This window comes from Elaeis guineensis, chromosome 11 (genome assembly GCF_000442705.2).
Source record: "Elaeis guineensis isolate ETL-2024a chromosome 11, EG11, whole genome shotgun sequence".
NCBI lineage: Eukaryota > Viridiplantae > Streptophyta > Magnoliopsida > Arecales > Arecaceae > Elaeis > Elaeis guineensis.
This window is the reverse complement of record NC_026003.2, coordinates 80,368,848-80,395,784: the sequence shown is the minus strand read 5'-3', so window position 1 is coordinate 80,395,784 and position 26,937 is coordinate 80,368,848. Positions and strand designations below refer to the sequence as shown.

Here is a 26,937-nt window from a genome sequence, read left to right as displayed (position 1 = left end):
GATCAAGATTTGTGTTATTAGATAAGAGATGGCGAGAGAGAAGGATATGATAGGTGGTATTATTATTGAGTGTAAGTCATAGTATATGAATTTTTAATAGATTTAACTTAAAATTTTTAAAAATTTGATTTCACAATACTGATAATCTGATTGCCATACTAAATATATCAATCAGAATTTTTAATAATTTTACTGTAATATTATCTGTATATATCAAATATAATAATTAATATTATTGATAATTTAATGATAATAATTTATTTTAAAGATAATTTAATTTATCTTTTAAAATTGTACGGCGATACCAAATGCAGTCTTAGATTAGCCGGTCTGGTAATCCTTCCTCTTCTGTGATCCAAACAGGGTAAGATTATTCGCTTCAAATATTTTTGGTTCCTGAATCCGAACCCGTCCCAAGTCTAAGCAGGTCCGGGCTCAAGGTGGTCGAGGGCGGGCAATAAAATAGCCAGACCGAAAGCGAAGCCCTGCAAATAATCGGGTGGAGAGTTATCTGAAGTAGAGAGAAGAAAGGGAATGGAAGTTTGCGAGGGAGATGATGCGAGAGGCGAGGAAGCCATGGACGTCGATGGCGGCTCGAGGTCGGCGAAACTCGTCGATCTCCTTCGAAGGTTTCTCGGAATCCAGCAGAGGAGAGCAGAAGCTTACGCAAAGCTACAAAGGTACTTTTATTTTTTGATCGCTTTCATGCTCTCTTCCACCTTCTTTTTCATCTTCTTCTTTCTCTAGATGGTGAATTTGTTGTTTAATTGCTTTTTGGAAAGTTAGGAGTTTTGGTTCTTGAAGGCTGTGATAGATTTCGTTTTGGCTGTTAATATCTTCTGATTGAATCCATCGAAAAGACGCCCCTTTTTATATCTTTACTTTATCTTTGTTTAGATGTGGATTTGAATTCGATTAGCTTGATTAGCTGTCCTTGTTTCTGGAGGAGAATCTTTGTATTGGTTTTTCTTAAAACATTAATAAATTTGATGACAAGGGTGTGGATATTGGATACTATATGTTGATTTAGACACATTTAGTGTATTCTCTTTAGTGTTTTTTTCCTTTTGCTTTTTAATCACTTATGTGGTGCTCTCAACTGCTTTCTTGAAATCTATGGACATGCGTGCTGAAGGTATCGTGGGAAAATGATCCTTTCTTCGGATTCTATGTCAAAATTTATCATATTTATGATCCGAAACAAAGTAGGCAAAATTTGTATTATGATGAGATGTTGCCAATTCATATGTTAGAAGATTCATTGTATTTGCCAATTTTAAATTCTTTTAGTGCCAAGTGCACTCAAATCATTCTGTCATTTTCTAATACAACTCACAGGTCACAAATACATTGAATTCTTATATTTTTGAGGTTAAATGGCTATTTAATCATTTGCATATAATTAAAGAATGTTATTTATTCTATGTAAAAGAAGATGTCATATATTTGAAATGTCTCTTATTTAGTTGTCCAATATGGTCTTGTGAGATGCTGTAGCAAGGGCCTTTTTAGAAGCCTCATCCCATCAAGGTTGTACTCATTATCTTTTTCTTGTTTTGACTCTAGAAAAAATGAAGAATCATTAAAAATTAATATTGTATGGCCTATGCACCAAATAAATAAAAACATGATCGCAACGTGATTGTAAACACCAAAACAATACTCAAGAAAAGGCATCTATAGTTAGTTTTGGTCAGTTTTCAGTTGGAACTGGCTAAAACTACTGTTGGGTATAAAATAACCCCAGCCGAAGTTCGTAAAAGGCTGACCCTTCCAGGACTCTTCCGGCTTCCGACCTTGTGCAGCATTTTTCTGAACTCCCCCGACCGTCCGAGCTTCCATAATACTATCCGGACTTCTCCGATAGTGAGCTCCTCCATTCATCTACCAGACTGCTCCAAATGTTCTCTGATCTTCACTATCAGCCGATTTTCTACACTGATCGTCTATTCTCCGAATCTCTTCTAGACTTCTTTCGGTCACGAACGACTTTACTCCGAACTTCTTCTGGACTTCGTCAATGTCCGAACTTCTCCAACAGCAGGACTTCTGCAGTAACCAGATTTCATTCAAGTTTCTACGGCGGCCGATCGCCTTCCGAATTTCATCCGAGCTAATTTCACCTGAGCTCCTATAAAAGTCGGATCCCAGACGAACTTCTACGACGGATAGGCTCCACCGGATCTCTACTCCAAACTTCTTCTGGACTTCGTCAATGACCGAGCTTCTCTAGCAGCGGGACTTCTACAATAAGAAGTCTCCATCCGAGCTTCCACGACAGCCGGTCTTCGTCCGAGCTTCTACAATAAGAAGTCTCTATCTGAACTCCTACAAGAGCCGGACTTCGTCCGAACTTTTACGACAGAATTGAATCCCGGACTCCTCCAATGTTCGACCTTCCTTGGTGTCCTCAAGACTCCTTCAGCGGACGAATCTCCACAGCGCCATTCGAACTCCACTGTCGGACGATCCTCTGTCGGATTCCTCATGAAACTGGATCTCTCCGGCGGACAATCTACAGATGAGCTTCCACATCAGGCAAATCGCAGACGGGCTCTCCTTGCAACTGGACTCTTACCGGACTTCTCCAACAGAAAGTCTCTGTCCGAGCTTCTACAGCAGATGACTTCTACCTGCAGCATCAGCGCCCAATCAGCACCCAAGGCATCCGATAATAGTGGATTCGTCAGCAACCTCGGAAACATCTGAGCTTTTCTTAGATTGCAGAGACAGAGAGTCATTCCACTCCATCAGATGTCCCAGCCAAGCTTCAGCTGTCAGATCGAACTCTCTGGTAAGTCGCGACAATGGCCACTACCCCACTCCACTCTCTGTAACAGATTCCACGCGGCCCCACTACTCTCTGGCAAGTCGCGACAACGGATATCACTCCACTCTCCATAACAAACTCCACGTGGCCCTGAACGGCCCCCTGACGCCACTACTCTCCGTAACAAACTCCGCATGGCCCTGAACAGTCCACTACCAGGCGGTTACAGACGTCGCTGTCAATCAGTTACGCTCTCCGTCTATAAAAAGGGACCCCCAGATATGTTCTTCTCTAAGCTCTAAACTCTATCTCGAAATTCTGCTAAAATCCCATTCGAGTGCTTCATTTCTGTTGAGGCAGAGTACTGACTTGAGCGTCGGAGGGTCTTGCCGGAGCACCCCCAACTCCGGTTTAGACTTTCCTTGCAGGTTCCGGCGGCGGATGCGATCCCCTCGACTCCAGTTTCTCTGATGTCGGTGGAATTTTGCACCAACAGAATTGGTGCTAGAGGAAGGGGCTGTGTCTTCGCAGTATCCTTGTTCTTAAATGAGTACTCAACGGGATTGTCTTCGGTCATCTTCCTCGACATTTTCTCCTTCTTCTTCTGCCAGATCTCCACCTGATGCCTCCCCAAAAGGCATCCACCAGGCGATCCACGGCCTCCGCGGCCATATCTCAGTGAGACCCGCAAGCTCCGACCTCGTCTCCAGTTTCCCAGGCTCCTCTTCCTCCGGCAACGGCAGTCGGCATGGAGCAGTTCGACTTGCTGGTTCAGCAGGTCAGGAGCCTCACTGAAGCAGTGCAGGCCATGCAGCAGCAGCCGCAGGCATCGGTGCGACTGGAAAGAGCATCGCCGGAGTTCCAGAATCCGGCAACCGGGTGGGCCACTTGGGCCAGTCGTCCTGTCTTCCCCGGAAAGGGGAAGCAAAAGACGGAGAGCCCTCCATCTGATCACGATTCCACCCCCGGAAGGTTCCTATCTCCATTCCACTAGAAGATCCTCGAGACTCGCAGTCGAGAGGACCTCTTGGATCAAAGATTTTAGGAGATGAACCGACGGATCGAAGAGCTCTGTCATGCTTCCACTGCTTACGGTGAGGACATCTGTACTGACCATCCTTTCTCTCAAATGATCATGCAGGAACCAATCCCGCCAAACTTCAAGCTCTCCCAATTCGAAAGCTACGATGGGACCTCGGATCCGGTTGACCACCTGGAGGCCTTCCGGACAATGATGCTGCTCCATGGCGCGCCAGACGCCATCCTGTGCCGAGCTTTCCCATCCATCCTGAAGGGAGCAGCAAGAAATTGGTACTCGGCATTGAAGTTGGGTACCATCTTCTCCTTTGATCAGATGAGCCACCAGTTGGTGGCTCATTTCGTCAGCAGCCGACGTCACCGGAGAGGTTCGGAGTCCCTCATTAACATCAAGCAAAAGGAGGGAGAATCCATCCGAACTTACGTTAATCGTTTTAACGCCGCCGCATTGGAGGTTCGGAACTTAGACCAGTAAGTTGCAATGGCCACCCTGAAGAGCGGTCTTCAAAAGAATGATCTTATGTTTTTCCTGGAAAAGAAGTATCTCAGAAACTTCGCTGATCTGCTGGCTCGGGCCGAAGGATATGTCCGAGCAGAAAAAGCCTTCAAGCTGAAGGACGAGGAGGCCGCGAAGGAGCGGCAGGCGGGTGACTCCAGCAAGCTCGCAGTTGAAAAAGGACCGAGTGAAGCTCGATCACGTTCTCGAACTCCCCCCGGACACAAGCGTGTCCGCACTCCTCCCCGGGCTCGTAGGCAGAGAAGCTCGGACCGCAGGGTTCGACGTAGCTCTCCCCCAGGAAGATTCTACAGTTACGCCCCCCTCAATGTTCCAAAAGCTCAAGTGCTGATGGAGGTCAGGGAGCAGCTGTCAAGGCCGGAAAGGATGCGCACACATCTCGGGAAGCGCAATCCTAACAAATTTTGCCTCTATCATCGTGACTACGACCACGACACGGAGGAGTGTATTCAGCTTCGAGACGAGATCAAGGAGCTCATCAGACGAGGTCGGCTCGACAGGTTCATTCGATGTAGGCCTGAAGGTAGGAAAGATCGACCGAGGGCCCTGCCACAACCGGAGCCACCGAGGAGGGAGGAACAGCTTGAAGATCGGCCTCCAATCGGGATCATCAATACCATCTCTGGAGGACCCCGATGGAGAGTAGATCTTCCGCGACTATGGGATTCGAAAAATCTACGAATGTATTACAATAATTTTGCCTTAAATAAAAGTTTCTTTCATATTCGCATATCTTTTTTCTTGGCATGAGCTTGTGACGATAGGGAGTAGCTCCTTCAGACAATTGAAACTAAATGTGTCAGGAACAAGAGGAGGACCTCGTCCCGACACAAATGAAGGCCCGATTATTTAGAGATCGGATGGGGGGAGAGGTCTTTGCAACGGCTCTTATGCGCCCTCACAGTCATGTTAGGAATAGGAGGAAAACTTCATCCTAACATGAGCAAAGTCGAAGGCCTGGTTATTTAGAGATCGGATGGAGGGAGAGGCCCTTGCAACGGTCCTTATACGCCCCCACAGCCATGTTAGGAACATAAGGAGAACTTCGTCCTAACATGAGCAAAGTCGAAGGTCTGGTTATTTAGAGATCGAATGGGGGGAGAGGTCCTTGCAACGGCCCTTATGCGCCCCCATAGTCATGTTAGGAACAGGAGGAGAACCTCGTCCTAACATGAGCAAAGTCGAAGGCCCGGTTATTTAGAGACCGGATGGAGGGAGAGGCCCTTGCAATGGCCCTTATGCGCCCCCACAGTCATGTTAGGAATAGGAGGAGAACTTCGTCCTAATATGAGCAAAGTCGAAGGTCCGATTATTTAGAGACCGGATGGGGGGAGAGGCCTTGCAACGGCCCTTATGCGCCTCCACAGCCATGCTAGGAACAGGAGGAGAACCTCGTCCTAACATGAGCAAGGTCGAAGGTCCGATTATTTAGAGACCGGATGGGGGGAGAGGCCCTTGCAACGGTCCTTATGTGCCCCCACAGTCCTGTTAGGAATAGGAGAAAAATTTCGCCCTAACATGAGCTGAAATTGACTGCGTCAGGAACAGGAGGAGAACCTCGTCCTGACACGAACGAAGATCTGATCGTTTAAGACCGGATGAGGGAGAAAACCTCCTCAACGGCTCCTTTACACCCCTACAACCCCGTTAAGAGCAGAGGGAAAATCTTCACTTGAACAAAAAAAAAAAGGAGAGAAAAGGGAAAGCGACGAGCCACGCCAGTGATAAGGGAAAAACAAACTACATCGAAGACACAAAGAACCTCGTCTCAACGAAGAAGGAGACTCTTGTCAAAAACCCTCAGTCTCTAAGAGGGAACCCAACACTGGCAGGAGAAAATCGACTTCCTCAAGGTAACGAGAAGTTCGGACCCCCAAGCTCGAGCATCGGGAGGAAGTGTCAAACTCGAGTGGTCTCGAAAAGACCTTCAGTCATGAATAAAAAGAGCAAATCAGCACGGCGACGATCAGGAACCTTCAAATGATGTCGACATTGAATAAGACAAAAGACGAAGGAAGCTCGGTAAACAACAACTCAAAGCAAGAATAGACAAGGTAACGAGAAAATTCCTTTTCATTTCATTAGTAAAGTGTGCATTACAAAGCTTTTGAAGACCAAAAAAGAAAAACGACAAGAAAAGAAAAGAATACATGGAAGAACAAAAGGTAAGAGAAGCTCTAAGGAAGCTCGGCTTCTTCCGACTTCGAACTCTCGATCTCAGTCATTGTCAGGGATTGCTTTAAGTTTTCAACTTCTTCCAGTTTCTTCTTTCTTAAAAGCATCTCCCAGTACATCTGGTGGAACCGTCGGCTTTTGCCCTTCGACTCTCGAAGCCTCTTCCTCAGAACCTCGGACTCCGCCTCGGCATCCCTGATCGTCTGCCACTTGTAGGCCAGCTGAATCTTCAGCCGCTGCAGTTCGGCCTTCTCCTGCCCAAGGGCCACAGACAGTTCTTCCATGGTCCCCCTCAAGGAGCGGAGCTCGTCGGAGCCTTGTGCAGAGACGGCCTGGACTCTCTCAGATAACTGCCTCTGAAGGCGGGCAACCTCGTCGGTCGCCGTCTTGAGCTTCCTTCGGTAGTCGTCTATTTGCCCGCACTAGCCGACTCGGTAGGCATTGTAGGTCGCCTCGGCGTCCTGCAGCTGCTTCTGAAGGTCGGAGAATTTCTTCGACCAGTCTCGGTCGTGGTCGGCCTGAGTTGCGAGCCAGAACGAGCTCCCTTCCAACTGGTCAATCTTCTCCCGTGCAGCCGCCAGCTCGACTTCAAGGGAGCTGATCTTGGAAGTCTGAGTCCAAGATCGGTCGCTGGCACGTTTTCGGAGTTCCTCAAGCTCCGTTACGAAGTCAGCCTTCCTCCAGGTGTAGTCCATGAAACCCTTTTTGTGGAGGTTTCGAAAGCGAGCAGCCTCCGCAGTGACTTTCGAATGGCTCTTCCTCAGCCGGTGAAGTTCGTCATCTAGCTTCTTTGATTTCTTCGTCAAGTGACGAACTTTCCTTCTGAGGTCTCGGATCATCGACTTCAGAGGAATCTCCTGTGGTAGGGGAAGAGCTTCGGTAGGGCACTGTCGTTGGAAGACGAGCGCCACAACACAAATTAGTGCAAGAAAACAAAAGAGAAGAAAAAGAATGCAGAGTAAGACAAAGGAGTTCTCTGTAAAGGAGAATCCGATTTCATTGATTAAATAGTTCTTAAGTATAAGAAAACGAGAAAAAGTTGCAACGCAAAAAAAAAAGAAGAGAAAAAAATACAAAATTAGAGGTTTTGGATCTCTGGGGCAGAAGTGGGGGAGCTCGGCGCCCCCGGAAGGTCGGCCGCGGCAGTGGAAGAAGTCTCGGCTGGAGGAAGATCGGCAGCAGCTTCAGAAGGCCCGGCTTCGTCATCGGACGCCTCATCCAGGAAGCCGAGGTCCAGCTCGGGATACTTCCCGACCACCTTCTCTTGGCAAAGTTCAAAGCCCTTGATGAAGGCGGTCTGGCCGAACTCGACCTTCAGATCCCTTATCTCGGAGGAGGTTTTGAACTCCACTGCTCGGACCATTACCTCCGAGACCAAGGTCGAGATCTGTGCCTTCAACTCGGAGATCTCGGCCTTTGCTTTCTTTCTCTCCTCCTCCAAGGTGGCCCTCAAGTCTGTCGAGATCTGCCCCTCCTTCTGTAGCGCCTCTTGGAGACTCGCGACTTCGGCAATCTTCTCCTTGAGGCGGGCGGCCTCGGCCAGGCGACCTTCCTTCGCCTGGGCGGCCTCCTTCCTAGCATCATTCATCATCTCGATGTTGGCGATGAGCTGGTGTCCAATCTGCCAGAGCGGCCAGGGAGTCAATATAAAAATCGAGGAATAAGCAAAGTAAAGAGGTAGGAAGGAGTAAATTGACCTACCTTGAGAAAGGATCCCAGAGAATCCCAGACCCGCTGCTCAGGATCGGCGTGAACGATCTTGTGGACGATCTCGGGCAGGATGCACCCGTCGACCAATCTCTTTATTAGATCCCTATTGTTGAAGGGATTCTCCTCCGGATCTTCTTCAGAGCCATCGGCCCCCTTGATGGCAGTCCTGCTGCTGCCGCTCCTTCGGGCCAATGTCTTCTTTCTCCTTCTCCATTCGACCCCCGGTACTTCCTCGGATCGGACCTCTGGAGCGGGAACCTCGGCCGGGGGCTCCTTGAAGAGGCCCGGGGGACTGCGGGCTCGATGTCGGAGGAAGCGTCGACGGCAATGGCCGCCTGGGCAGGTGCGGCCGGGCTGGTCTCTTCTGCCCTTGCCCTCTTCGCCGCCCTCGAGGATGCTGCGCCTTTCCTTTTGTGGGTCTTGAGACCCTGGGCTAACATTCGAGCCGCGTCGGCATCCATATTTGCAGTGAATGAGGATCGATACAGCTTAACAAAAGAACAAGAAGAAAGGGGAAGCAGCGAACGACAAAGAAAAAAAAAAATATATATATAACAATACCGGCAGGGTTGAGAGGGCTTAGGCCGACGTTGAACAAGAGTTGTTCCTTCAGGAGGTTGGAGAGAAGAGGAGCTGGATAAGCCTCGAGTTTATTGGAGGCTTCAAGATCGTCCTGTCCCAGGCTAGAAGCCCGACGGACGGAATCCCTCAGGGAGCCCCAAGGAGGCAACCCCAACTCCAAGGTCGGGCATCGAACGTAGAAGTACCTCTCCTTCCAGTTATAGATAGAAGAGGGGGCATCTTTCAGCAACCCCTTTCTATCAAACTGAGGGGAGAAGTACCACCAGTCCTTTGCCGAAGGATGACGCTTGAAGGTATAAAAATTCCTAAACAAAGAAAGGGTTGGCCGAACTTCAGCTAAACTACAGAGGGAAAGAAATCCTATCAGAAATCTAAAGGAGTTCGGTGCTACAGAAACTAAAGAAATGTTTAAGAAGCGAAAGAGAGCAATAACAAAAGGTGGAAGCGGAAGTCGGAGCCCGATGCGGAAAGCTTCTTGGTATAAACAGAAGAAGTTGAGGGGAGGGGCGCTAGCCCGGCCAGTCGGTCCGAGAAGCTCCAGCTCGTACTCCGGAGGAACCCCGTACTGAATCCTAATCAGTGAGAGTTCCTCCGGAGTGAGAGAGCTGGAGATGGTGTCTGGTACAAAGATCGGACGAGGTTCATCTACAGAACTAAGATTTTGGGGGTTGGAATGGACGAACTCCTAGAACTGCTAGAGGAGGAAGTGTTGGAGGACATTTTGAATCAAGTGAAAACCCTAAAAATCCCAAAAAATTGAAAAAAATAGGAAACGGGACGCTCGTGGAAAACCGAACAGGCGGAATGTAAAGGAGGAAAGACGGAAGAAGAACAGCAAGAAAAAAATATATAGGGGGAGAGTTCTGGAACTAACCTAGGCTGGTCCGAAGGATGCAGAGATGGGGACGACTCGAAGAACGCCTAAGGCCGAGAAGGACGCTGGGGAAGAACGAAACTCTCAGGAAGGAGGAGGGACCGAAGAAACTTCCAGACAAAGTGAGACCCCTGAAGAAGGGAGGCGGGTTTAAATAAGCGATAAGGTCCAGCGCAGTAATGATTGAGGATCTCCTCTGGTCGATTTACAACCGCCACGTGTCCCACTCACCATGACAGGCGGCTGAAAGCGGCTGACAGCTGACAGAACCATTATTGCGCCGTATCTAGAGCAACGCTCTAGCGGAAATTCTGAAAAAATCTTTTTGGATCGCCTCGATTTGAAAAGGCTCCAGCACCAGTGCGCCAAACGTCAAAATATCTGAAAACAACCGAGTGCGGAAATCAAGGGAGGCAACTTCGGCTTTGAAAATTTCTCTATACTTCCTTCATTCGGAACCCGAACTCGGAAGTAGGGGGATTGGTGTTGGGTATAAAATAACTCCAGCCGAAGTTCGTAAAAGGCCGACCCTTCCAGGGCTCTTCTGGCTTCCGACCTTGTGCAGCGTCTTTCTGAACTCCCCCGACCGTCCGAGCTTCCATAATACCATCCGGACTTCTCCGATAGTGGGCTCCTTCATTCATCTACCGGGCTGCTCCAAATGCTCTCTGATCTTCACTATCAGCCGATTTTCTACAGTGATCGTCTATTCTTCGAATCTCTTCTAGACTTCTTTCGCCACGAACAACTTTACTCTGAACTTTTTCTGGACTTCGTCAATGTCCGAGCTTCTCCAACAGCAGGACTTCTGCAGTAATCAGAATCTATCCAAGTTTCTACGGCGGCCGACCGCCTTTCGGATTTCATCCGAGCTAATTTCACCCGAGCTCCTACAAGAGCTGGATCCTAGACGAACTTCTATGACGGATAGGCTCCATCGGATCTCTACTTCGAATTTTTTTCGGACTTCGTCAATGACCGAGCTTCTTTAGCAGCGGGACTTCTACAATAAGAAGTCTTCATTCGAGCTTCCACGGCAGCCGGTCTTTGTCTGAGCTTCTACAATAAGAAGTCTCTATCTGAACTTCTACAAGAGCCGGACTCCGTCTGAACTTCTATGACAGAATTGAATCTCGGACTCCTCCAACGTTCGACCTTCCCTGATGTCCTCAAGACTCCTCTAGCGGACGAACCTCCACAGCGCCATCCGAACTCCACTGTCGGACGACCCTCTGTCGGATTCCTCATGAAACCGGACCTCTCCGGTGGACAATCTACAGACGAGCTTCCACATCAGGCAAATCCCAGACGGGCTCTCCTAGCAATTGGACTCTTACCGGACTTTTCGAACAGAAAGTCTCCATCCGAGCTTCTACAGCAGATGATTTCCGTCTGTAGCATCAGCGCCCAAGGCACCTGACAACAGTGGATTCATCAGCAACCTCGGAAACATCCGAGCTTCTCTTAGATTGCAGAGACAGAGAGCCATTCCGCTCCATCAGACGTCCCAGTCGAGCTTCAGCCGTCAGGCCCGAACTCTCTGGCAAGTCACGACAATGGCCACTACCCCACTCCACTTTCTGTAACAGATTCCACGTGGCCCCACTACTCTTTGGCAAGTCGCGACAACGGACATCACTCCACTCTCCATAACAAACTCCACGTGGCCCTGAACGGCCTCCTGATGCCACTACTCTCCGTAACAAACTCCGCGTGGCCCTGAACAGCCCACTACCAGGCGGTTACAGACGTCGCTGTCAATCAGTTATGCTCTCCGTCTATAAAAAGGGACCTCCAGATACGTTCTTCTCTAAGCTCTAAACTCTATCTCGAAACTCTGCTAAAATCTCATTCGAGTGCTCCATTTTTGTTGAGGCAGAGTACTGACTTGAGCGTCAGAGGGTCTTGCCGGAGCACCCCCAACTCCGGTTTAGACTTTCCTTGCAGGTCCCGGCGGCGGACGCGATCCCCTCGACTCCAGCTTCTCCGGCGTCGGCGGAATTCTGCACCAACAACTACCAAAACTAGATGAAACATATTAGTGTCAGCCAAAACTAACTAAAACCTGGAAATGAGAATCAGTTTTGACTGGGTCTTGGCCAAAATGGATGGTTCCAACTGAAACTTGAAACCTTATTGTCATCTGTAAATTATTAGAGCATGGTAGTTTGCTTGTTTTCCTTTTTGGCTCATCATTTCCAAAATTTTGGAGGTCCAAACATGTTTTATTATTTGGATAAGTATTTGATCATGATTTTTCTGGGCAGTAATCAAAAAATTCTGAGATACTTGTAGAGTCAAACAGTTTCCACAAGTGTTAATGGTTAAGTTGTTGACATCTTTTTCATGCAGCAGCAGTGCCCAGAGTCCATGATCACATGATATGATAATATTAGAATTTAGAAAAAAGGAGCTAAGGTGCATTATGTCTAAAATTGCTGCATACATAGAAAGTTCGATAACATGTGCTAGTGGAACTTAAACTAAACTGCCTCAATAGAACTATGCATGTGTATACACAAAAATGTGACAAGTACTGATAATGACTTCTAGATGGATGCACGATAGAAAGGTTAAACTTCATTGAGATTGTTGGGTAAGTTGACTTATTATGAATTCCTTTATGCATATCTACTTGATAGTCTTTATGTTACTCTTTGGTGACTTGTCAGCTTTCTTGCTTGTAGAACCCACACTCAGGCAAACAAATTTGTTCCTTTAACCAAAATAGGCTGATGATCCTTTTAAGTCCTCATCATTGTTGCTATTTTTTGATTATAAATTATTGTCTTTCTATGACACCAATATAGTGTATCTAGTCATGAAAGAGCAAGATAGAGACTTGTTGGGTCAGTTTTGACAGTGCTATCACATGTCATTACCTAGGCATCTATATGGTCTTGTCTAGGCTCTTGAACAGCTCAGGTCCAGGCTCTTGAGCAGCTCATTTGCCCTGGCATATGCTGTACCTAGAGGTACTAGGCAAGATAGTCATCTAGATGCTCACAATGGTGCGCAGTTCCTTGGACCATGGCCAATTAGGTAAAGTCAATCAGTTAACCTAACAATGTGCATAATAATGCTATTTTTTCATCCTTTCCACCGTTCTTATCCAGCCATCTTTACTTTATCCATTTGCCTTATCTTCAGCCCTTAAGGATGCAATTATTCTAGCTGTTTTACTTAAAAAAACTTAGGTGTTTAACTTATCTTTCTTTAATCATTCCACTCAAGTTTTTGCCACCATATATGTCTACTGTAGGAATTTCTTTGCTGCACAATTTTGTTATTCCCATCTGATAAATTCAGGGGGCAAACATTTTCCTTGGATCTACATCTTGGACTGCCTTTAGGAACTTGTAATTTCTATGAAATATAACATCACCAACCGGCCTACAACTTCCGTGTTTTCTACTTGATGTAATATGATCTTTATTTACTTGATCTAAAAGGCATATATTAACATGTGAACATGAGTTCCGGTGCATCAAATATTTAATATCTTTTGAAGCAGTTTACGGACATATTGCTTGTCATCCAAGATCTCTGAAATATTTGCTGCAACATCTGTAGAAGATTTATAGCCTCTTTCCTTCTTGTAAGCTCACATGCAACATGATGACAGATAAAAAATTTCAATTCAAGGTTTTAAATTTAATCTTGGTTTGGTTTTGGTCCCCTAGATGTTTTAGTTTCAATAGTTTCAGCAGATTCACTTCAAGTTTTAGAGTTTTGGTCAAAAAACTTTGATAAAAGAAAAAAGACAAGCTATTGGACATCATTTTCTTGTGTTATGAGTTATTGCCATCATCATTTACATAGCATGATTAGTTTTTGATTGAAAAGAATCATTTACCCATGCATAGTTTCTCTCTTTTTTTTTCCCCTTTTCTTCCTTGTAAAGTTTCTATTGGATTTGCATTCAACCTAGATTTATGTTTCAGTACAAAGTAGTCCAACACTACCTATCTATTCGAGTAGAGACTCCAGACCATGTACAAGCCCTATCTCTAGGATCTTTAATCATGATTACAAGTAGCCTTTTCTTTATCAATAATTACATCCTAACAACAGAAAAAACAAAAGCTAGAGATGAAATAACAAAAAATATGTATTTGGAGTTGCCCTCTCCCCGCCCTACTCTCTTTTTGTTTTTTTCCTATGGCACTTCTAAGTTGTTGCACAATGTTTCAAGTTTGACAACATGCAAATGTGTTGATTATTGATTCCTGAATAGATAGATGTATTATTAAATAAACATATTAATGAATACTATCAATGATTTTTTTGAACTGAATTTCAGTCATTTTGAATGTCTTGGCCGAACTATTTTGGCTGAAACTTGATATTTGGTTTCAAATCATATTTAAATGGTCCAAACTACCCAAAAATGAAAGTAATTTAATAAAGGAATGATGATGTCACGTGTGCTAAATATCAATGAACATGTTTTAAACTAGAGTGCTGTCAAATTAACCCTGGCCAAGGCTATACTTTCTATCTAGGTTATACATGGGTTTCTTAAGATCCATGGTTGACTTGGTCAAGTTACAAGTCCACTCAATGAGATTTCATGCTGAAGCACATGACAACACATCTTCCTCTGAGGTGTCGTGTATGAATATATGAACGTAAATTGCCTATTCATGAATGCTGTCTTGAAGGAAGGTTTGTTTGAAGAGCCTATGGTTAAAGTTTGCTTTTTGCCATTTATAGTGTCATGTAGACACTTTGCATCTATGCCAAGTTTCCCTATGTTTCATAGATATTAATGAATACTTCAGCCTCTGTCAAACTGAACAAAGTATGCAATACATATATCTAAATATGTGATTGTATCAAAACTTGTTGACAACTCGTCTAAATTGACTACTTGTATCTTTTCATGAAACAAACTAATGTTTATGTCATATTACAAGAAAGAAACAAGAAAAACTTGTGAAACTTCGCTATTAAGTGTATAATTTTTTTTATAGTATTAATACTACCAGTATACCACTTAGTTGAAAATTGAAGTCATATGTATGTAATGATGAGAATTCTAGTTGATGCAATAACAGTCCATTCTTCAAATGCATGGAGTTCTGTACCATGTTGTGTTGTGGCCAGATGTCCAAAGTGTTTATGTGTTAATCTCTCAAAAGTTTATCTAGGTAGTGTTGGTATTCCTGATGTCTCTTATTTGCCCTTTCCCTCTCTCTCATTTCAAGTCAATTCAATGTTATTTTTCACTATAATCAACAAGGTTCCTCTCAATGCATTAATATGCTTAGTCTGCATTGCTATCAGAACTACTTTTTTCTGTCCAACCATTATTGAAATCCTTTGACTGCAAATTAAGATTCCTAGGGCAGACTTTGTCTTTGTGCTTGACAGAACCATCTCGACTCATTCTCCATATCCTTCTATATATGTGATATTTTTCTTTATATGTGAAATATGAAATCTTCATTTACCTCAAGAAAAAAAGTTTCATATAATGCATAAATTTGAACTCCAGCCTATTTCCACTGTCCTTTTTTAGCACACATCTGCTCCTATGTCCTATTTTTTTAATTTTTTCCTTTTTTCCCCTTTTCCCATTGTTAAGGAAACTCGAGCAAAATTCTCTTTTGTTTTGCAATGGAAAAGATGTGGAAACACCTAGAACATGACACTGCATGTTGATGGTAAAATAAAATTCATGAATCAACCTTTAATAGATAATGTATGGATGGTAAACTAAAGTTTATTTTCCCCCTAGTTTGTGAAGAAAATCCGGTAGCATGCTAGATAAAAATTTAAAAACGCAGAGGAAAATAAAGAGATTAAAACTATTTTAATCAGACAAGCATGCAAGAGATCGTATCTCTAAAACGTCAGGATCCCTCATAGTTAAGATTAAGATTAAAACAAAAGAGAGAAAGATCTGATCTTCACCTTATGCGGGTAGATCTTCACCGCAATTCAACGATCATGGATGTCTTCAAGGTTCTTTTGAAGCCGCACACGTATCCGGCCTCTACAGATATCTACGTTAAGGACGATCTGATCAGGAGATCCTGATCTCACGGGGGTATTAGCTCTCTTGCAGAGATTGCTCCTTGGTTGTTGAATTTTTTTTCTTTCTTTTTTTCTCCTTAAGAGAACACTAGAGATCTAGAGGAGGAAGATGGGAGAGAAGATATGAGTATGGAGGCCTCGACGTCCAATACCTTGGACGTGTATTTTTGAGAAAGAGGGAGGAGCGTCCAATTTGATTTCAGCACCCCACTTTTCTTCTCACGCACTCAAACCCACGTCGTTCTCTCTTATTTTCAGATCTTAGGAGGTGCCACCCAATATCTCCACACCATTTAAATCTCAACGCCTAGGGTTTTGATAAGAGTCCTTCATTGGGACTCTTTGGTATGGAGTATTGGAGTTGCGCCCCAACTCCTTGTGGCGCTACATATCTCCACGCAAAACCAAAACATCGTTAATTAGATGGTTGGTGTGATCTCTTTTGGGGTGTGATCTCATCTTGGACCAAGTCAAACACTTGGTCCAAGGCTTGGTCAAATGAAATCTGGTTTGGGTTTCCTTTTAAGTCAAATACTTATTGAGTCCAAATTCTTTTGGTCCAATGAAACCCAATCTGACTCAAATTTAGATCAAGTTCAATCAAATTAAATCCCAATTTAATTTGACTAGGATTCAACCCTAATTATTTGATCAAATAAAATAATATAGCAACAATTACAAATAAGTCTTATAAGTCACTAACTATTAGCAAGCCCTCTCTTGTAATTTTTACAAATCAGTCCAATCATCAATCATGTTGATAATCGGATCCTACAGCAATTTGAAATCGTAATTCAACTATCCAATTAGATAGAACCTCTTATGTGTGTGACCTCATAGGTTCTATTCTGTTTGGTAGTGAGATATATTGTAATCTCTATCACAAATATCATTAAAACTCCTCTCAATAAATTGAAATAATTGTAATTCATCCAATGAGAATTATTGATCATCAAAATAATTTTCGGTCTCATAATCTACCAGTGATGCATAGCAGCATATAGTGGCAATCCAGCAGAACGGAAGGAATTAAACCTCTAGGTGTAGTTACTGTGCGATACAGTTCTTCTATTGTGAGTCCCAATAAAATAGAGGTTATGGAAAACTCGTTAAACTCCATCATCTATCATATATAAGATTTATTTAACTCGAGTTTATACGGTAAAATTTTATGAAAATTTTTTTTCATTATTCATACTGTCATGGTCATGATCTTCAGAATTCAATTTCATAAATCATATAGGACCATTTCTTATCTATCAAGATCGATAGATCCTATCTAGGTACACATCCTACTTCTACAACGAACCTACTGCAGCTAACATACACTGCAAAGACTCATATGGCTGGAGATCAAGTGTATCTACAGTCAAACTATAGCAACCTCATTATGAATAGTCGAGGCACTGCAGATTAAAGAACCAATAGATCGAAAAAGTTACTGATGAGTGAGTAGACATCCAAGTGACCTCATATTGGTCATGCTCGGTACTCTTGTTTTCTATCAACCATCTGCATTCTCGCTCCAGTGTCCCTACACTGTAGACTCGAGACTCGTTTATCCAAAGAAAAGCGATCTATGTATCAATCTCATCAGATCAATCATCATTTTCGTAATGATCCATCGATCAAGAGCAATTTAGGAATTAATCATCAATGACACGTGCTTCAAATTTTCAACTTTTGAGAATATGTATCATCATCTTATTAATTCTCTGAACGATTATGGATACATACCTAACATGAATGGAAATAAACTGTCCAATTTTATTAATAAATAATAAGGTTAGTACAAAACTATGTCTTAGAAAGAATAAATATGTCAGCCAGATTGGTTTCTAGGGCATACATCTAATAGTTTATTCGTTTCATTAGTGATTGGGGTGATTTCTTTATTATTGGTGGATGTTCTCTTGCAAATAGATTTATGAGTTCAAGAAATCATCTAGAATTATTCTATGTACCTTATCCATAGTTAAAATGGCAACATACCATCAGTGAACAAGCTTGGATATTCTGGCAGGGGGTTTTCTGAATATATGACCAATGGAGGAGAGTTGGCTTACCAAAACCTTTGTGGGGAGATTACAGCAGAGTTCAATGATTGTTCAAAACAGGTAAGTTACGTTATTTGGTTGTAACTGATTCTTCTTGTGTTCGTATATAGAATATGGTAAATAAGCTGAAGTCCTTTTGTTTGATAGGTTCTAGAAATGGAATCACTGCTTTTGATGCCAGATCTCTATCGTGACGACCTTGCTGGCCTTCTAAGGGCTGTTCAGGAACAAGAAAAACAAAAACTGCATTTGGTAACTAGATCTTGTTGCACATTTCTCTCCATTCTCATGGGCACACTTATCTATATTCTTAATCTGTTTACTAGATTTTTAGCTAAGAAAATGAAGTGAAATGATAAAACATGATCAGTGGAATGAACTGTTTGTTCCATATTTGACTTGGAAATGACTGCTTAACCCATGCAGGTGGTGCATAATTTAGTGGAGCTTACATGTTGTAGCTTCAATTGCAGCATTTTTCATGTCTTCCAACCTTAACTTTAAACAACAAGCCTAAATCCCTGTATGTGGTATCAACTTCAAAGATCAAGATGTGATCCATTAGAGTTTGACCTGAATTTTTGAAGACTGGCACCCAAGATCAAAATGCTTAGGTGGCCCTATGTGGTGGTCCCTTAAATGCCCAGGTGAAATGCCTTGGCGGCCAGATGGGTGCATAGAGTTCAAAAATCCCCAAGAATTAATAAAACTAGTATTGTAATATTCTACAATCAAATTATTAGATATACATGTATATGTTTGTAGAAAATGCTAAAAAACATCATACTCATAAATAATGGTTGTTAACTATGTTGACCTGAATCCTGCAGGATTTATGGATTCTAGGGATAAAATATCCATTATAGGTCATGTGGACTGTTTGGACAGCTGAACCTCAGGATCAGAAGGCGATGTGAAGCTGCTGATCCAGCAGGAAAATAACGTTCTTGAGACTTGAGGGGACATTATTGATAATCCTGTGATTGTTGGGCTTTCTCGCCCTCTTTCTCTCTCACGTTTTTAGGGTACTTGATGCCTAAGCCTTCGATCATTGCCTCTCATCACCACCTTCAACCTTCAATTGCCATCTTCAGCCACTTCATCTGACATCCAGCCACCACTTCCAACCTCTGATCTTGGTGTCCAGACAAAGTAAGCCCTCCCTCTCTCTCTCTCTTCGCCATCCACTCTCACCTCCCTCTCTTGATCTCACACCTTGGCTGCTGTTCAAACCCTTCTCCTCCACCTTCCTCAACCCCTCGCCCACCTTAATTGGCAGTTGGCGAAGGCCCATCTACCTCTCACTTTTCTTATCTCTCAGTTTGTAAGTTTGTTTTGCTTGCATTGCCAAGAAGAGAAATAAGTAAGCAAGCATGATGAGTTTAGAAGTTCAATACCTATGATTAACGAAAGAAAATTTGTCTATTATTCTTTTCATGATACTTATTGTTCTAGACTCCAGAGAAGGCTGTGGACAGTTATTATGCCCACGATGGTGAATTCATTGTCCCATGATTGCATAAATAAAGGAAACAGTCTGAAGGGTTCTACTAGAATTATTACAACACAGATCGTCAGCATATGCTCGAGGCTGAGATCTGTAACAAAAGACCGAGTACATGATCCAAAGAGGCAGGTCGGTATATACCTGAGGTCGAAGGACTTTCATATTCCCATAACACTTGCAGCCCGAAGAGATATTTTCACTTCGGGCGAATGGAGTATTCATTTCAACCTTGGTCATCAGTACATGGCTGAAATCGTGATTTCATGATGTCGCCTCAAAGAATAGAAGGTTCTTAAGCATTATTCGAGGCGTCGCCTCAGGTTTGGCCATCATTTAATGTGTTGTTTCAGGGATCACTTTGCAATGTTGACTATGCAATGTTGGGGCACAGCAATCATGGCAACGCACCGCTCGAATAAGAAATGGTGATTTAGGAGATCGTGCCTTGGTCTCTAGTCGCCATGTGACAAATGTTGATTGCTTTTAGTTATGACTGTGAGGATCGGGGTATATGGCAGAATCAGAGATTGATGCACTGAAGAGTTGTACGATTTGATTTTATAGATGTATGCCACACTATAAGATTTGGAGAAGGCGTTGTAACTAATGCATCGATCTCGGCCGTTAATGGGTAGTATAAATAGGGCACTGTCGTCTTTGTTCGTCTCCTTCATTTGTCCCTTTGCTTACTCTCTCCAAGCCTGAAGCAGCTGTGTTCCCACCCAAGCATTGTCGCTAGAGTTTGCCATAGCTGCTGCCATCACCCTTTGTGGCCGCCATCTTCTCCAGCACTAGTACGGTCTCGGCTCTGGTTCCAGTGGTTCTGCTATCTTTCCTTTATCTCTTCTTCTTTTAGACTTTTCTATTTTCTTTAAGATATCAAGTCGTGGTAGAGAGGCTAGGGATAGAAATCGGTTAGGCGATCGAAGCTACCAATGTCCAGGCCTCTGGCCGCTTCCAAGGAAAGACCTCGGAGCTTTATCAAAGTGGGTTTCTCGTTGAAACCCACACCTCAAGACTCCTGACGCTCAGAGAGCCCGGAGTATGAGTTGGTGAGGTTTCCCGATCTGGAGAACAAGAGATCTATCATGACTGAGTTCGAGCTGGAGAAGCTTTGGATCCAGTATTTTATTCCAAGTTAGTACCATCTGGAAGTCCCTGGTCGGGATGATCGGGTGACCCAAGCTTCTGATGGGCACCTTGCTATTTACGAGGAGTGTCTTATCCTTTCATCAGCAACATTCTCAATTGCTATTAGATTGTTCCTACCCATCTTGCTTCTAATTCCATTCGCATCATCTATTTCTTTATTATCATGTGTGACATTCTTGAGATTCTTCCGAGCTGCTCTCTTCCGTGTATTCTTCTTGTAGAAGAGGCAGTCTCGAGAAAGGGGTTGGTGGTATTTTGCTCCTTGAAGCAGCCTCCAATTTATCAAGGAGCTGCCCTCTTTAGTGCAGATTGGAAGAAGAGGTTCTTCATTTTAGCCAACCATCCCTGGGGCTTCAGCCATGTGTGGCATGAGCCCTAATCATATCTAAATAAAAATGCCTGCATCAACGCCGAGGACGAGGAAGATTATCACACTGCTCAATGTCGAAGTCGGAGTAGCTAGAGCTAATAATCGAGCAGATGTTGTATGACGTAGGTCTGAGCCTGACAAATCCTCGGGGTACAAGTTGGCTTTTTTGCTTTTGCTCTCCTTTTTTTAATGCTTTTTTGTTTTCAAGGTAGTTATGACTACTGAGTCCATCCATAATGCATTCTGGAAGAGGTCGAGCTTTTTCCAAGGAGAATCTTCTCAGGGGTCCTCAACCTCGAAGAGATCGAGGATGGAAGATCCAAGGACCTCCCTAGAGCCAAGGGCCACTCCACGATTTGCCACTCCTGGGGCTTCAAGCTCGGAGCCTTTGGAGATTGACGATGAGCTAGATGTTGTTGTGGCAGTCCCGCTCCAAGTAGCACAACCACTAAAGGGCCCAAGCCCGACACAGAGTCTAGCCCCCTTGTCTTGGCGCCAGCCAACACCTGAGCCGGTTTTGGTCACACCAGTCACATAGGAAGCATCCTTGGAGCCCGCCGTAGCCAACATCCCCAAACCCTCATCTCGAGTCGACAAGGAGACTTTCACTTTGGGGATGAGAGTTTGGGTTAATGATTTCGGGCTCAACCATCAGCTTGCTAGGGAGTTGATGAAGATGATCGTATTATCGGCCGATTGGTCAAAGAGAAAGTCTTGTTCATTGGACGAGATTCTGAATATTAGGTTACTCTCCTTGGGGTAAATTTTAACATCTGTTGATGCTTCTTTCGGTTTTAGACTAACCTTTTGACTTATTTGTTTTTCTTTTGTAGCCGGTGAATGAGATAACCATCCTGCGTGAGGGGCTAGTCAGTTTCGGCCGAATTAGCCACTCAAATAAGAAGGCCCTAGCAGTTGAGGCTCGGGTCAAGGCCACAGATGAGGCAACCAAGGTGCCAAGGAGCGAGTAAGGGCTGCCGAAGAAAAATTGAACACAATTGAAGAGGCATCTGCATGGAATGAGTTCGAGCTTACTATCGCCCGGGAGATTATTGAGACAGCTGAAGCTCAGGTGGCCATGGAGAAAGCGGCGGCTGATGTGTGTCGTCAGCTAGTTGTTGAGCTCCAATTGGAGCTTGAACTTAGTGCAATGGCCATTCAAAACACAAAAAAAGAGAAGGCCTTTGTCGAGAAGAAGGCGGCTGATGTAGAAATAGCTGTTCGGGATGTCGGAACCCAAACAGTCGAAGAATACAAGGCTTCGGAATTTTTTGAAGTTGTAGTCGCTGAAGGATTGGCTGCTGCTTGTGGCCTCGGGTTCGAGGATTGTAAGGCCGTGGTAGCATAGCTCTTTTCTGAAGTTGACATTAGTCGACTTTTTGCAAAAGGTGGTGGCGGAGACTCCGATGGGCATCAAGCTATTGTTGAAGCTGTGCCATTGCTGCAGAGGCCAATCCTGAAGACACCACCAAAGCTGCTCTTGAAATGAGCCTGACACTTGGGTCCTTTTTATTTCTTTATATAGTCTTTTTGTCATCTTTTTGTACTCAACTCACTTCTGGGTTTTTATAAAAACTTTCATCAATGAAAGGCTTGCTTTGTTAAGTCTTCTTTCATTAATATTTTCTAAGTCATGAGCTCGTGGCTTTGCTGAAGTCGATCCTTAAAGCATGACATGATTAAGGTAGCCTAACACTAGTACTCCATTAAACTTGCTTTGAAAGAAATTTTGCCAAGTCCGAAAGTCGTCAATAGTCCGACATAGATAGTTGATAGTATTATAGCTCATTATTGAGTTGAGATCATATTAACAGCAAGATCATCACCAAACCAAAGTCGACACTTAAAAAATCCAGCAAGGCCATCATAAGGTGGTTTTGAGCGATGCCATAGCCAGCATGGTTGGACTTGTCGAGTGTCGAATCAGCACTCATAGATAGAGTCGGGACATACCCGAAAGGTTAACATTCTTCTAAGTCAAATAAGTTTGAGCTAAAGCTTGTATATTTGTAAGGTCGGTCTTTATCTGATCAAGTTGAACATATTTGAGTAGGAGTTGCTTACTCTTTTTAGGTCATTTCTCTTTGGACTGTCACATCCCCGACCCAAGATCGCGCATCGAAGGTCATGGCAACTGCCGCATACTCATAGGAAACTTTCTCCACAAGCATGCAAGGCATCTTATCATGCTATCTCAAACAACAGTGGAATAATTAGTCAATAATTTAAATAAAAAATATAACAATCTAAATTTCTTCTTTAATATCTCAAAATTACAACAATGTTCAATAGATCTTACATCAAATTCAATATGACTTTCAATCTAAAGTAAGAGTATGGAGATTCTGTTTCTAATCACTTTTCCGTTCATATCTTGTCATCTTAATTCCTCAACATCAGTAAAAATGGTAAAAATAGAAGGTAATGTGTTAGACAGCCCAGTAAGCAATGATCACTCTCAATAGATTTTATCAGGCAAAATAGTAAATAATCATTTATAGAAAATAATGCATATAAAGTTCATCAACTTCAATTATGCAATATAATTCATGCTAAATTCATTTTTTTTTAAAAAATTTAAGTTTCTTTCGAGATTTCAATTTCTTTAATTCTTACGTTCTTTTAATCAACCATGAGCTATATTCACATTTTTTCTGTGGCAGGGTCATAATACCGCGTATCTTCTTGCAGTGAGCTGCGAATTATCTGGCAGCAAAGTCTTTCAGAATCGCTGGTCTCGCTGGCGGTTTGTCACTGGTCTCACTGGCGACATGTCACTGATCTCGCTGGCGACATAAATCCTCAGGACAAATCAATTGCCAACGTATATACTCCCATTGGCGGGGTCCTTTACATAGTCAGGTTGTCAATTCATATTATTTTTATATTAAAATTCTTCATTAGTCATATCTCTTTTTCTAATTCGATAAGAAAATATATAATCATGTGGTATCGAAATCAATCAATATAATGCATAACGAAAGCAATATGTTCAATCATGCTTCATCATAACATATCAAAATAAGATATTTTTCATAACAAAATATCATTCATCCAAGTCATGTATTATTCCACAAATCATGCTAGAAAAATATATTATAATTTATCGATAAATCTAGAAAAAGTGAAATATTACTTATCTCATATGCATTTCAATAAATCCACATAATTCTATAAATTTTCTTTCAAAATTCTCTTTTCGTAGATCATATCGCGATATCCAATGATCAAACATCCATAATCTTATACAGGATCAATTTCAATAATTAGAAAGGACGTGAATAATTAAGAAAGATAGAATTGATGGACACCCGTATCCCATCGTCCAGATTGGTCCGATCATCTAATTTCATCTGGTCAAAATTCAATTAGAACATAAATGATCCAAAGTTTAACTATCAGATCAAATCAAATTTTCAAAGTGATAGGATCGAGATTTTTTTATTGGATTCATCAACCAAGTAGAGAGAAAATCAGAGAGAGAATTCATGAGGTACAATCCAAATTAATCAGATGCCATAGTCCAACATCTCGATTGGTATGATCAAAATAATCTAATCAAGTCATAGTTAAATCGAAATCATGGATGATCAAATTAAGAAATATCCGGTCTGATCAAGACGAGTACCAGTACGCTGCCCGACAATCATGGATCAAGATTCTTCATTAGAATCAGATTAGAAATATTAAAAGAAATTCTTCATTGATAAATATTTTTAGAGAGAGAAATCGATCAAGAGACTATTTTAGAGAAAATTTTAGAGAGAAAATTAATCTTGGACACTTTAGACGATATGATTCAACAAATCCGATCGATCAGATTAAATCATGCTGAAATTATCATATGGATAATTCAATAAAATCAAGAGAAATAGAATTTTAAAAAATATTAGGACTGATCAAGGTGGATGTCGGTATACCGTCCGACGATCACTGATAAAAATTTATTATTAGGATCAATTTCAATTCATCATCATTCTTCTCAAAATTTTAGAAATCTTAGGAGAGATAATATAGAGAGAATTCTAGAGAGAGAAAGTTGAGAGAGATTAGAGAGAAAAAAGAGGGAGAGAGAGTCTATTTATTATTTTTTTTATTTTTCTTCTTTTTTTCTTTTTCTTTTCCTTCTTCTCGTGGCCTCCTTTGGGTGAAACAGGGGAACGTGTGGTCCCCTCCTTTGGTCGGCCGATCAGCGATGCGACCGGCACGGTGGTGGCCGACGGCGAAAGGGCGACGATGGGACGGCTCGAAAGAAGTGAATCCGACGGTTGGCGGGGACCATCGGCGTCGGAAAATCAAAGAAAAAGGGGCGGAACAGTCCGAAACAGGGGATAACCTTTTTCAAAAGAAATTCGACGATTGTCGGTCGAAAATTGGGATTCAAAGGCTGAGGAAGATGGTCGGAGGTGCGGCTCATGGCGGCGAGATCATAGATCTTCGATCCGACGATCAACAGCGACGGACGACGTCGGAATCAAATCAAACACGGAGAGAAAACAGGGCACTTGAGATCCAACTTTTTCTTTCCAAAATCAGCAAATAAATCAACTGAAATCCATCTTAATAATCACAAGAACTTGATGAAGGGCTTCCTTAAGGGATTTTTACCTGATTTCGATGATGCTTAGCCCAAAATTCCTCGAACATGATGATCATCCGAAACAAAAGAGATGAATAGGGGGAGGAAGACGGCGAGAGAGGAAGGGGGCTCAGCTTCTTGACGGTGGATGTTCATGGAAGGGAGGGAACGAGGGTCTCCTCTTATAGAGGAGCCCAAGAGTTTGATTCAAACTCCCCTTCATCGGAGAAGAGGACTCCTGTCGAGAGTCTTCTTCCTTTTTTTTTTTTTTTTCAATTGGGCTTTGTGGGCCTTTAGGCTGGGTTATAACATTCTTGCCCCCTAAAAGAAATTTCGTTCTCAAATTTTTTTTTGCTTAAGTCTTCAAAAATTCTTATTTGGAATTTATTGTTAAAATCTCACCCACAAATATTTCAATATTCTAATTCTTGATGCAAATTCATTCTTAAATCATTTCATAAGAAAAAAGTCAATACGTCAAGTGTTGATCTGAAACAGAACCATTCATTTTTTTATCAATAACTCAAAGATTTTCAATTTTTAAGATTTCAAAATTATGATCTCATTTCCTATAAAAATGAGGTTCAATACCTCATGACTAGATCAAAATCAAACCTATCTCTTGTAAATAGAAAAAAATTAATATCTTAATTCCTGAATAAGAATTTTATTTTTTTAATCAAAATACTAACTGCTCTTAATTAATCAATCCATCATAAGATAGGAAAACATACTTATGTGAATCATATGATGACATCCTAATCAGTTGAAATTTGAAAATATTTTCTCTTAGTGTGCTTCCAAAGGTTGGAGATTCACCATGTTAATCTCATCCTCAAACTTTTGATATTTTAATTTTCTATGTAATTTCATCATTAAATCATTTCATAGGAAAATATCAATATCACTGATGTTGATTAGAATCAAAACAACTATTTTTAGTCATCGAAATTTTCTTACTCAAGCCCTCAAACTCTTAAATATTCTAATTCTTGAAGTAATTTTATCATTAAGTCATTCCAAAAGAAAAATCAATAACTCAAAAGTTGATCTAATCAAAATCATTTTTTTTTCTTATAATCGAAATCAATGTCTTTATTCTAAGTATATCAATTTTCTTTATCTAAACATTAACTACTCTTAATTAATTGATTCATTATAAAATTAAATATAAGATTAAATTATGAATAACTTCAATCCATCTTTTGTAGAACAATCGTCAATATTAATAGATAACCTCAATCTTTTCCAATCAGTCAAAGGAATAATAATGATAAAAAAAGTTCAAACTTCAAATTTTATTATACTCTCTGGAGATAAATATTTGAGTATAATAATCTAAGATCAAAATCAATGTTTGATAAACAATCTCAAATTCTTTCTAATAAATAAAGATTATTATAAAATTCAATTCTAAGATAAAGAAAATTTATCTTTAAATATTCTAAATCTAAAATCAAAGGTTCACTCATTCTAGAATTAAGATGCTAAATATTTTCTTAGCATAGTGGATGGAAGCGCTACTTTTGAAAATCACATTAGGATATCTAAAATAATCCAAAAT

General features: G+C 42.1%; 1 protein-coding gene across 2 annotated transcripts in view; it reads left to right on the top strand.

The window, feature by feature from the left end:
- Positions 1-440: 440 nt before the first annotated feature.
- Positions 441-26,937, top strand: part of LOC105034138 (uncharacterized) — a 48,713-nt gene continuing 22,216 nt past the window's right edge. The window contains exons 1-3 of one of the 2 annotated variants that reach the window (XM_029261512.2): positions 441-680; positions 17,732-17,825; positions 17,913-18,017. In XM_029261512.2, coding sequence (XP_029117345.1) covers positions 535-680; positions 17,732-17,825; positions 17,913-18,017 — 345 coding nt within the window. In that variant the 5' untranslated portion in view covers positions 441-534. The remainder of the gene's footprint in view (positions 681-17,731; positions 17,826-17,912; positions 18,018-26,937) is intronic. The other variant, XM_010909187.4, reaches the window with a different exon arrangement.